The following is a 13,204-nucleotide window of genomic DNA, read 5'->3' as shown; positions in this document are numbered from 1 at the left end:
TGACGTCCTTCCTCCTTAATTCATATTTAGAAACAAGAAATAAAATCAGGAGTCAAAGAGACAGAAAAAACAAACAGTTTTATTACTGATAAAACTAGCTGGAAAGCAAGGCTGAGGTCTTGAATCATAAGCTTTGCTCAAATGCAAGGCAACAGTGGCTTTAGTATCGTAGGCTTCTCCTCTCCAATTCCAGACGTCAGGACTAGCAGCATTTTCTATACTTCCAGATCTCTTGTTGATTTGCTCAGTGTGACCCTTTCCCAGGGTCAACTTGGATTCTGGATGGCTACTCCAATTTCAGTCATCAAGTCTAAATTCTGGTTTCCAAGAAGAAATGGCACCCAAGGAGTCATCTATAAAGGTAAGTATTCTGGAGAATGGGTACAGCTGGACATTTTATCACATTCTTGAGTTGAATTTAGGCATCCTGGCAGGGGCAGGGCTGGGCAACCCCTGGTCTTTCTTACTGGGATGAGCAAGACACTAACTACAAGGTATACTTCCCTTGGGGGTAGGCTGTTCACCAGAGAGGAAGCAGGATGCAGTTGAAGCACTTAATGCTTGACTTCCTCTGGTTCTGTCCCCAGAGAGGCTGGTAGGTAGGACCTCCCTTCCTACCTGGTGTCTGGTTTTTCTAGGGGCAGTATAGTGAACTGTCATAGGGCAGGAAGGTGGCACATGATGGGGTACCACAGTAACAAGGTTTTCTTAGTTGTTCAGGATCTATCCTTTCTTTGTCTTCACTGCTTATTTGGTTCAGGAACCTTCCTGAATAGTCATAAGAGAGTTCTTCTCCTGGCGAAATAGCTTTGGCTGCAAAAAGGGCCAGCTTAGGTACCATTGAGTCAATTCGGACAGGAATCATCAACAGGTTTGGCTCACAAGAATGATTCAGAAATCTCCCAATATTTCCTATGTAGGTAGGGTCGACAAAAGTTTCCATGACCTGCCCATTATAAATATGCTCTCTGATGGCGATGATGTAATTTGGGTCATGTGCTGTTTGTAGGTGAATTCTTCTCTGTACTTCAGAGAATCCTAAAATCTCCCCAGCATACTCACAGACGAATCTTCCCTTGGGTATAGATTCCAAGGTCCGAAGTCCCCAGCCCTTTTTGTCTGTTTGGAACACCTGGAGACGGAACTGCAGACCATGCTGGACCACCCTGTTTCTGCAGCGCTCACCACACTGGCAGAGAACATTGCACTCAAAAACGGGCTTGGCGTACTTTGCTTCCAATCCTATGTTGCTGAGGCACAGACTGTCGTCATAGTTATTCTCGTGGCGGAGACAGGAGCAAGTGCCAGGGAGACATGGAGTGTCGGAGCAAGCACACCCAGGAAAGGTTATCTGTGTGGGGTCGATGTCTGCTCCAGGCCCAGCGACATGATCAGGAGTATACTGCAAAAATGAGAGCTGTTTGTTAAGAGTGGCATTCACGTGTTTCACATGAATGTAAGGTATGTACAAGATTTTGATACAGACATTTCCTAATTCCAGCATATATGAAAAAACAAACCTGCAAAAACACATTGAAACATGACCCAAGAATATCCTTCTCCACTTAAAGAAATTAAGTTTTAAAGACTTATTTTGATTTTTACTTATGTGAATGTGTGTCTGTGTGTGTTCTATGTGTGCCAGTCCCCATGTAGGTCAGAAGAGGACATACGATCTCTGGAGCTGAACATAGAGGAGGTTATGAGCTGCCTGGCAGGAGTGCTAGGAACCAACTCTGATGCTCTGCAAAAACAGCAATTCCCTCAACGGCAGCGACCTCGCTCCAGTCCCGAGACTAACTTCCAAAACTTGAAAGTTTTGCGATCTTACAGGAATAAAGATAGCAGTATTTTTTTCTATAATCAAGAATTGAAATCTTTAAAACTCTAAAACTTGCTTCTCTCATAATTTTGAATATTAGGAACTGACACTTTATTCTTTGAGAACTGCATATGTGTTTACGATGAACTATGATCCTAACTCTCCATGCCACCCCTCACATCCACCTCCCAGCTTCAAGTCCTCTGTTTTTCTTTTTCATAGCCCACTTAGGGCTGCCTGTATGTGTGTGGCATGGGGCTGTCTCCTGGAACATGGGGAACCTGTTAGTAGTCACTCCTCCCAGCAGCTATCACCTGCCAACAGGTTCTACGTTAGGGGAAGTTTCTCAGGAGTTACTTCCCCATGTAGGCTGGGATTTTGGCTGGTTTAATTGTGTGAGTCTTCTCAGCTAAGCACAGCTGCTAAGTTCACGAGCATACTAGCCACACCATGTCCAGAAGACAGCATTTCACAGCACTCCTCCCATCCTCCAGCTCCTACATCTTCCCCGCCTCCTCTTTTGTGATGTTCCCTGAGCCTTGGCAGGGGTGGGAGGAGTGATAAAGATGTTCCATTTAGGGCTGAGCACTCATAACCGTTTATTCTCAAGCACTCTGACCAAAAACTGCTAAATTTGATGCCTGCATGAAGTTCAGTATTTTATCCTGAGGTTCTTTTTCCCATTTAGCTTTATCTGATAATGTATACACACACATATATTCATTATGAGACATTCCAGGGTTTTTTTTTCTGGGGGTAAGAAAGTCATAAATGTTAAATCATTAACAAATAATTCTAAAATGGAATTTATTAAATAGGTGTCAATATATAAACTATAGATGGATCTGATACATGTAAAGAAATTCTGTTCTTAGTAAATGACAAAGGGATAATTTGAAACATTTCTTGGTGTTTTATATGTACCTGCATTTTCAAAAGATTACATTTATAAAATATGAAAAATAAAATCTGAAATCTAAAATCTTTATGGAAAGCCTTCTGTCTTAATTATTCCCAGACAAGTGTTAAGAAGCACCTTTTTAAACCCTGAAGCTTAAAGCATCTCTTAGGACTGGGGAGATGGCTCTGTTGGTAGAGTGCCCTACAAGGACAACTATCTGACTCTAACCCCCCAGAAGACATGTAGAGTCTGGGTGGCAGCATGCACCCTCCAGTCTAGCACTGGAGATGTGGAGACTGCAGGATCCCTGGACCCACTGGCCAGCTAGTCTAGCTGAGCAGTGAGCTCCAGCTTCAGTAAGAGACCCTGCCTCAAAGAGAGATGGTGGAGAGCAAATGAGGATGACTTGCAATGTCAACTTCTGGTCTCTATACACATGGCATGTGTGCACCCCCCCCCCCGCCAACCCTCTTAAGAACCTAACAAACTTTATTTACAGAAAAATTGTTGCTTACATAGAACTTTATTTATATCCACCTCTTTCCAAAAAGGAGTTAATGAGATTGTTTTAAAGAGGTAAGGTAATGTGCAAAAGGCAAGCATGAGGGAAATACACCTCAAATGCCTATGTGTTCATTCCTCAGCCTGTGGTTCTGGTGAGAGGTAGTGTAACATTTAAGAGGTGGAGCCTAGTAGGAGGGAGCCTATTTTTTGGGCATAGCCCTCATAGAGAACATTGGGATCCAGTATTTTCCTGTATTTACTCTGCTTCTCAGCTGCCATGAACAATTTCCTGTACTACATATTCCCACCTTGAAGATAAGCCTTAGCACAAAGTCAAGCGATGGGGCTTCAACCTTCAAAGTGTGAGCCCAAAGAAACCATTTTCTTATATGTACAGTGCGTTGGGTAGGGTTGGGGGTAAGACAGTTTTAGTTGTCCTGAAATTTCTGGTAATACTTCTGTCTCAGTCTCTACAGTGCTTGAATAACCATGCCCAACAACCAGCCTGCCTTCCTTCCTTCCTTCCTCCCTCCCTCCCTCCCTCCCTCCCTCCCTCTTTCCCTCCCTCTCTTCTTCTCTACCTCCCTCCCTCTCATTCTCTCTGTCTCTCTCTCTCCCCTCTTTCTTTCTTTCTTTCTTTCTTTCTTTCTTTCTTTCTCTTTGTTCTTTGAGATAGGGTTTCTCTGTAGCTTTGGAGCCTGTCCTAGAACTCATTCTATAGACCAGGCTGGCCTCGAACCCACAGAGATCCACCTACGGCTGCCTTCTGAGTGCTGAGATTAAAGGCATGCACCACCACCGAATGGTTCAACCTTTCAATTTTTTAAGCTGATCATCTCAGGTGTTTTGTTACAATAGCAGAAAGCTAACTAACCCATAAACTGGTCCAGTGAGCTTAGACATATAAAGTGTGAAACAGAAACAGCTCAACAATTGGCTTCGCCTGGAATCAGTCAGTTTAAAGAGGGCATATGATTAGACGCAAGTTTTGCACTCTCTGTAAGGAACAATCTCACCATCAGAAGCAACATGGACTTTTCTAGTACAAATACAAGAAAGAAGTTTCACCAGTGTGTCCCTCCAAACCATTCTTTTGTGGGAGGCAGTTCCTCGGACTGTTTGTATTCTGACCCTTAGTAAAGTGGCATGGCACAGAGTCAACAGAGTTGGGTAGGAGTGGTCCTGCGAAGCAGCACCATTTGGGGTCACGATGCTACAGGATATGGCGGGATGCTGGAATTGCCCATCTCTGATCCCCTGTTAATGGGTGTCTCCTGGGCCCCTTTTTAGAAAGACACTGAACAACATGCAGTGACACTCCCTGTGGAGGTTTAGCGGAGCTGTGCAGTTAAGTGCAGAAGCCTATACTTTAAAAAGCACAGAAGTGGAGGAGGATTGGCATTCCCGTTGAAAGATTAGGAAGGTGAAGAGTGGGAGTCTGGGGTGGGGGGCAGGCCAGCCTTCTGCTTAGACAGTGACTCGGGGGTGGGGAGTTAAACAGCTTCCGCTTACATTGTGTCTTACCACTTTAGCTGTGTAGGGATGTCCTACAGGGATGAAGGAACTCTCAAAAAAAGATGCCCCTGTCCATCAAGTGCTGTCTTATCCAGAACCCACTTTTGGCTTTTTTCCTATTCAACACTGAAATGTAAATGGTTTTGAGGCATTTTAAGAAGTAGCTGTAAAATGAAGGTTTTCTGATCTCCTGGTGAACCTTTTTATGAGGAGTATTTTTAAACTGATTTGTCCCTCAAGGAGCGCATCCTTCTAAAGTGCAGTATTAAGTCACTGAACTAGAAAATGATTTCTTTCCCAACACAGATGACTCTTTTTAAAATAAGTCTGACTTACTGCTGTTTTCTAACCAGGAAAGTATTTTTTTCCCCTAAAAATGAGTTCTGTTTCTTTCTACTTAAAAATAAAAATATTTTTGAGACTACTTTATTATATTTTATTTACTTTTGCTGTTTTGAAGATTGCACATAGGGCTTATACATGATGGTTAAACACTCTACTGTTGAGCTACAGCCCTAGTTCATAATTTACTATGAAATGTTCTTTTATATATATTTTCCTAACATGTGCAAGGAACATGCTGGGTTTGCTCTGTAGCACTGAGATAGAAATACAGAGACGGAGCTGAACGGTGGTGGCACACGCCTTTAATACCAGCACTCTGGAGTCAGAGGCAGGTGGATCTCTGTGAGTTTGAAGTCAGTCTGGTCTACAAGAGCTTGTTGCAGGACAAGCTCCAAAAGCTACAGAGAAACCCTGTCTTGAAAAACAAAAAAACAAAAAAAAAGAAGAAAGAAATACAGAGACAGACATAGAGACAGATAGATGAATATATTTTGATATATAATTATATAAAAATTCTATAATTAAAATTCTACAATCTGGCAATTTGAGTTTCTTTACACTTGGGTTACAAATGGTAGCAACTTCCAAATGAGCTTTAGATATCTTTGAACAAACAATACAGACTTCAAGGTAAATTTCCAGTTTGGTATGAAGTGTCTCTACCTATTATGCCATTTTACCAGACCAGAATAAAAATAGATCTAGAACCATTAACCCTGATCCAGTGATGATTATAAATAATTTTATCTTCATCTTTCTTCATTTTATTCCTCCAGAAAAGGTTAGAAAAATACTATAGAAGAAAAGTATTTTATTGATTTTAAAAGTAACTATAGTGAAGAATACTCCTTTGAGGTAGGGAGACAGTTCAGTGGCAGGGTTTGCATAGCATGTGAAAGGAGCTAGGTTGGAGGCTCCATATTACCAAAACCAAAACCTCCAAAACCTTTTAAAAACCATGTCTAATTTAATATATAGTTATGTGAGTATCCATTTTCCCAGAGATAATTTGAGGTCATCAATCATTAGACATTCTGTTTCAATCCTTATGTTCAGCAAACTGTCAAACTTTGATGGTGGGAAGTGTGTTGCAAACTGGGGGAAGCCTTGATCTTAACTGAAATGTATCCAGTCTGTAACACTTTACTAAGTCTGTCTGTACCCTACTTCCTGTTACAAATCTGTGGACCAAATTAATCCACAAGGTTAAACCTGAAGGCTGCTTGGGCTTATGGGACACCAAGGAGAGAACAGGCTTTGGTCACAGCGGACATGTTTTCCCCCCAGTTCCTCCCAGAAGTCTCTCCACTTTTGATGTAGGAGTTTGGATGAGGGTTGCAGATGGCTCCAGAAGCTGACCTGGCTAAACAGAACATCACTAATTTAAGTGTTTGGGATGGGATTGAGGTTATAGTTCAATTGGTGGAGTATTAGCTCAGCATGCAGGAGGCCCTGGGTTCCATCCCCAGTACCACATAATATACAGTGGAGGCACTCTGGGTTGCCCCCAGAGTTTCACAGATGGAAGCAACAGGAACAGAAGTTCAAGATCATCTTTGACTTGGCCTCAGATAGTTCCCGATCAACCTATGCTCTAAGAGATGCCACGTCAAAAACAAACACACAACTGAGAACAAGGACAATGAAAGAGAATCGGTAGGTGGTGTGTGACCAAGCACACCATCTAAGCCAGAACAAAGAACCACAAATCTGGGTGACTGACACAAAGAAGGAAGTAGGACCCCTCCAGAGAATGCTCAGTATCAAGTTTACCATTTAGACAAAACCTCCTGTCTAGCCAAGTACTGAAAGGGAAGTAGAGGTGTGAACAGTGTTACAGCTCTGAGGGGAAGGGTTTCCCCTACACAAGTTTATAGCTCTGAAAGGAAAAGTGTCCCACAGTCAGGAGCCTAGCAAAGTCACATTGCATAACAAACCTCACACAATAGGTTTATTGGGAGAGATAAAAGAGGGTGGTTGCCTCTGCTTGGGTAAAAACCAACAAGGAACTGAGCAGGAGGCAGACTTTATATAGGACTTTCTAGAGGCAGTTTTCCAGGGTGGGGGTTGTGGAATTTTAAGGCAAGTGCAGGGATTGGTGGGATTTTAGACTCAGGGACTGGTGAGATTTTGAGTTCACGGACTGGTGGGTTTGGGGGCTCAGGGATTGGTGGTCTTTTGAGCTCTGGACTGGTAGATTTTGGTGGGTTTTCCAACCCAGAAGTGGGCTTGAACCTTTTGGTCTGCAAACAGGAAGTGTAGCGGTAAGATATTACTAGACCTCATTAGAGTCTTGATACAGACAGGTCTATGGTGGCTACTTTGGGACATTTCCATTATGTGAGGCAATTCTTTCCCTCTATTGCTTGAGCCAGTTTGAGGGGTGTTTATGTTTCATGCAATCAAGGGAGTCTGGCTAATACGGTAGGGTGAAAGCTGTGACTGGCGATAGGAAAAGGCTAGAAAATGTCATCAGAGATGCAAATGAACAAAGAACTACCAGGTTTCCAACTGGGTTTAAGATACTGGAACAAACAATGCAGTACTTCAGGCAGAAAAATTCATGACTGTGGCCAGGAACACAGGGCAAAATCACCAGGGCTTCTCAGAGCAGAATGTAGCCCACTCTGGAGACACAAACAGAGCTAGACTCACATTACTATGGTGACTCTCGGCAAATGACTGGGTAAGTTGTAGATCAACAGTTATGACAGGGAAAATATTCATATTGGGAGTGGTTAACACAAGCTCCTAGGGAGATAATGCTACTCAGGGCCTGGGACTTGCTTTGAAAATATTACCTTCCCTTAACTATCCATTCTTTCTATCTCATTTATAAAAGAAACTATAAGAGAGAATCTAAACAATTACAATTGGGGCTGGCATGTGAATTTAAGAAAAATTAAGCAGGTATTGTAGTAGGTGGTGAAAAAAATAGGTCCTGGAATTAAACTTCCTGGCTGCAAACATATCCAAACAAAAGTCCGGTCTATGAAATACTTTCCTATCCTTGCTTACTTACTCATTTTGAGTAAGGAGATTAAGAGCTGACCCAGCCCAGACTTCCTTCATTTATCAACAAACACTGCCTTAGTAACTGTCTTATCCATACTGGGATTTGAAATCAGCAGAAGAAAAAAGACAAGAAGGGGAATTTTACTGTTCTTAAATTGTCATATTCAAGAGCTAGAAATAAGTGCAAAACTATCAGTGTGAAATGACTCCCTGCCACATCCTGGGCAGAAATTCCAATTTTTTCCACAAGAAATACTTAAGAAAAAATATAAATAATAATTATCTAGGAAACAAAAATAGAAACAGCATATAGCATGCTAAAAAAATAAATAGCTATCTTGGCTTCTCTTGTTCATGATGATTTCTTCTCTAAACTAGGCTAGCATGAACTAAACTGAATGTTGAACTGTGTTAAATGTGTAGGTGTCATTTTTCAAATGTGTGTCCAGAGGAAAAACCTGAGTTCTGGGGTGTGTCATGAAGTGTCCTTCTAGTCTGTAGTTCTAGACACACAGCAGACACCCAGTTTGTTCTGCTTCACTGCAGCTCTTCACAATCTGCAAGTCAGGACTGTTCTGATTAATATTCTGTATCAAAGTCCCAGAAACTCAAGCACAAGTCTGTACAGTACTAGGATTTTAAACATGAGCGTGACTCTTACAGAAGTTTCCCGAATCCTAAGGAATACTTAAGGAAGCACTGTGGAAACCTTCCTTCCTTTTTTGGTTGTGTTGAAAACGCAGCTAGAAGAATCCTTGGACTTGGCGTCCAGCGTCATCAGTTTGCTTTTGCTTCTAACAGCTATTAGGAGACCGTGAGCCAGATAATTCTGGTCAAGGCCCAGCTGAGATCTGAAAAATAATGTTTGAAGTTGATCTTAGGGACCTGACAAGTGATTAAACCTGACTTAGCTGGAGAAAACCAATTAGTTTATTTTCTCCTTGGCTTTCAACCCTGAGGACGTTATGATACACTGGCTTCTAATATGAATATTTCAATGTTCTCCTTTCTCTTTACACAGTATCCCAAAGCAAAGCAGACAGAAAGTTATTTTTACCTTGAGTTCTTCATGCCTTAATGGTTGTGTGGGCCTGTGAAGCCAGCGTTTGCAAGGAAGTAAGCTATTTTGATTTTTTTCTAAGATTCCTTTTATGCATGTGGAATACATGGAAGAAAATGAGCTGAAGGTGAGCTGGGAGTGTAGGTCTGTGGTGGAGCATTTTCATAGCACATGTAGAATTCTACCCTGCATTGCTAGGATCCAAGACACACATCCTACACCACTAGTACCACGAGACAATCTGGGCAACCATGAGGCTTGTTTTATAGTGTCAAGAATGTGGATTATGCTTTCTGAGAAGCAGTCATTTCTAGCCAAGATGGCTAGCCTCCCAAAAGACCATTCCTCCATCTTGTGAAACTCTTGTGAATCTGCCCATTTGCCAAACCCTGGATGGTAGACTTGAAACTCAACTCTCTATTGCAACCTTCCCTTGCCCACCCACTATTAATTAGCCGATCATGTCAGATTGTGAGGTTGAGCTGCCAACAATGGCGTGAGACACAGGTTAACTGGCCCCGCCCATGTGCTTGCTCAGTGCTGTGGGCCATTGTGTATCCTTTTGCAGCAGTACAGTGCTGGGCTGATTTACTTCACTTTGCTCAGTATCTCGCTTTGTGACACCAGGAATATCTTTTTCGAACAGTTTCATTCTCCTGACTTTTAATGGCTGTCTAAGGATCAGTCATATGAGTTACTTTTTCTCTCCTCCCTCTTCCTTTTAAAAATAGACAGGTACTTATTTTAATTTGAAAACTATGATTAGTTCATCAAACCCCCTGAGTTTATGGACACTAATGACTGTGAGGATGCTAAAGAAGATACTTATATAAAACCCTTTAACTTTTGAAGGTGCAGGGAATCAAACCCATGAACTTAAGCATAAAGCACTCTGTCACTGAGCCAGCTACCTTCCTAGCGACTGGTTTTTGGAGAAAGTGTCTTGCTGTGTAGCTTAGGGTGGCCCTTACATTTATTCTCTTGATTTTGCCTCCAGAGTGGCGAGATTATAGACGACTGCCTGGCTAATTAAGTTATTGTTAGTTATGTTGAAAATAAAGTGGGCTAACAAAGAGTTATTTTATTCTACTGTTTTATGGATTGTTGTTAGAGAAGATGGCAAAAAAAATATAACCAACTGGAAATTTATTTGCAGAGTTCACAATACATACATACCCACCTGCGCGCGCGCGCACACACACACACACACACACACACACACACACACACACTTCATTCAGTATCACAAACTGTTCAAATCAGTTTGAGGATCATTTCACTATTAGTGTTTTGAGGGCAGAAGCATGTTTTGCCAGCCTCTGCGTCCCAACTCATCACTTGGTATATGTTTAGTTCTTAATGAATACTTACTGAATATACTTAAGAATGCAGGATTTTTCATGCATATTAGATACTTCTAGCTTAAAATAAAACTAACCAATATGCTATTTTCAACTGAATGAAGCCATCTTCTAGGCCTCACCTAATACAGAGCCTGGCATTTTACAGGCACTCAACAGTTTGACAAATAAAGAAAAACATACAGGTAGTCTTACCAGACATTCTGTAATGTTTGATCTTTAACATGCTTTAAGGGTTCTTTGGTGTATATATAGTGCTATCTACTTGTGCTGTTAATAATAAACCATCAGTGCAAATACAGACATGTACTATGGGCCGCAAATCATAATTTGAGAAGACAGTAACTAGTTTGCACATTAAAGTCGTGATTTGCCTTTTGAAATCTGCTATAGAAGTTATTACCCCATTTGTTGTTCACAAAAACCCTAGCAGGAAGGAAGAGGCGGCCCAGCTTGTACTGATAAAAGATGGGGGAAAGGTAGACACATTTAAATTATCTTCACTTGGAAAACAAAAAGCTCTGGCTTTGTGGAGTGGTTAAGATGACTAAAGCATCACCTAAGTCCAATATCCAAGGGCAAAGTTCTTTCGCCAGAATCTTGGGTATTCCGAATTCCTTAGGGAACTTTTAGGCCACGGTCAGAGGGGTTGAAGGTCAGAGCAGGGGCTTTGAGGCAGTGACAGTAGAGGGCATTTATTCAGTTCTTACAGAGAACTAGAAACAGCAATTCCCAAAAGCAGCTGTAAAGCAAGGTACTATTACTTAAACTCTCCACTAAAGGCTTCCAAGGCTTCGCAGAAGCTAACTCACATTCGTCTAAGACCTCTCAGCATGAAGGAGACCTCAGCTAAGTTTCACTCTAGGGGCTGAGATTCAGTACCAGGCCATTCTTCCATGAGAGACAGTTGAGACCAAGACAGGAAACTGATTTGCTCTGATCCCTCAATAAGTTCTGAGTACAAGACCAGAGAAATATGCTCCTTTTAAAAAGTCACCCCTCTGCCACACACACTACAGGGAACTGCCATTTTACCAATAGAATAAAGTAAAATCCTTGGTAAGGTCTTATTACAGGTTCATAGAAAAATATTAGATCCCGTTCATTTAAGAACCTTCCCTTCAGGCCAATGGCTTTTTTTTTTTCTTCAAGAAAGAAAGACCATGAAATTGGATAGACACGGCATGAGGTAGGCAAGGGTCTGTGAAGAGTTGGGGGAGGGCAGAGTAAGATCAGCATATATTACATGGTATTCTCAAAGAATAAGTCAGTAACAAAAAAAAAGTCAAGAGGACTGAACTTTCAGTAAACAACCTTGATGAAACTCACTGGGTCTCCTTTTCTCTCTCTCTCTCTCTCTCTCTCTCTCACACACACACACACACAAACACACACACACACACACACACACACACACACACACACACACACAGTTGAAGGGGGCACTAGCCAAGAAGATGAAGGATTCCTAGGAGTGGGAGAGGGACAAAAGAGGTTAGGAGTGGTGGTGCATATGATCTAAACATTATGCGCTTGTGTGGAAATGTCATCGACAAACCCATTATTATGTACGACTAATATTTGGTAAGGAACATTTTTAAGACACCATAATAAATCCAAATACCCTGTATGCTAATATTTTAAAAATTTTAGGGAAAAAAATAGAAGCCTGTAGTTACAGCCAGTTTAACAACTGTGACCACATGGGGGAGCTATGAGTCTATCTTTCTTGGCTCCTAGGCAAGGTGCCCTAGCGCCCCCCTTGGGCTGTGTGCAGCTCTGAGGTCCCACCCAATAAGGAAGGGCTTGGCCCCGCCCCCGAAGTTGTGAGCCCCTCTTTAGCCCCGCCCCTACGCAGAAGGGCGGGGCCTCACCTACTGGAGTCCTGAGCAGCAGCTCTCTAGTTCCTCCCCTGGGGGCGGGGTGTTTGGGGGGGACGGCGGGAGCAGGCCTCTAGCTCAGCCCCTACAAGGAAAGGTGCAGGCTCCGACCGGGTAAATAAAGCCTCCCTCCAATCAATCCCTGCAGGGCTACCGACTCGGCAGCCCAGCCCCTAGATGAAGCGGGAGGGAGGAAATGGGAGCAGCCCCTCTGGCTCCGCCCCCACACGAAAAGACACCCGCCCCGCCTCCCTAGTCCCGCCTCTACCTGGAAAGGCTTAGGCCTGGGCCCCGCCCCCAGAGGCCATACTCTCACGGGAAAGTTCTCCAGGCCGCGTGCTACATCTTGTTGTTCTTTCAGGGCCGCAGATTCCTCCTCCGCTGCTGCTGTCCCTAAAGAACGCTGCTCTACAGCTTCCGCAGACATTAACAGTCTCACTCCGCCTACTAACCTGACCGTCTTGGCCCTCCAGAGGGGAGGATGCTGGGAGTTGGGGATTCCGCGGCCCCACTTCCTTATGGGAGTTGTAGTTTTCGTTTTTCACACGCGGCAGGTGAGGGCAATTCCTCCCTCTGCGTTGTAAGGATGCTTTTGGTCTGGATCCTACTGTTTTGAGACAGATACCAGTTAGAGAACTTGAAATGTTTTAGTTTTTCTGGGGAACCTTGAGAAGCATGTTCAGCTTTTTGCGGGTTTAGTAGATGCGCCTCCTAAGATAAGGAAGAACACACACACACCAGAGTATCTATAAAGATTAGAACCCCTGGAGAAGCTGCATGACTGACTGGTGGTGGATTTTG

The 13,204-nt window shown here is 42.8% G+C and overlaps 1 protein-coding gene across 1 annotated transcript; it reads right to left on the bottom strand.

Moving 5' to 3' along the window:
* Nucleotides 1-104: 104 nt before the first annotated feature.
* Nucleotides 105-12,872, bottom strand: LOC121439896 (histone-lysine N-methyltransferase SETMAR). Its single transcript, XM_041640509.1, has 2 exons — nt 12,672-12,872; nt 105-1,402 (listed from the first exon to the last, which is right to left on the bottom strand). Exons 1-2 carry the CDS (start codon nt 12,828-12,830, stop codon nt 635-637), a joined length of 927 nt encoding a protein of 308 aa, XP_041496443.1. The 5' UTR covers nt 12,831-12,872; the 3' UTR covers nt 105-634.
* Nucleotides 12,873-13,204: the final 332 nt, after the last annotated feature.

Source organism: Microtus oregoni, unplaced genomic scaffold (assembly GCF_018167655.1).
Source record: "Microtus oregoni isolate MIOR12 unplaced genomic scaffold, Mior012 000002F_ref0000024, whole genome shotgun sequence".
In the NCBI taxonomy this organism is placed as follows: Eukaryota; Metazoa; Chordata; class Mammalia; order Rodentia; family Cricetidae; genus Microtus; species Microtus oregoni.
The sequence above is the reverse complement of the archived record's forward strand: the minus strand, read 5'-3'. Positions and strand labels throughout refer to the sequence as shown.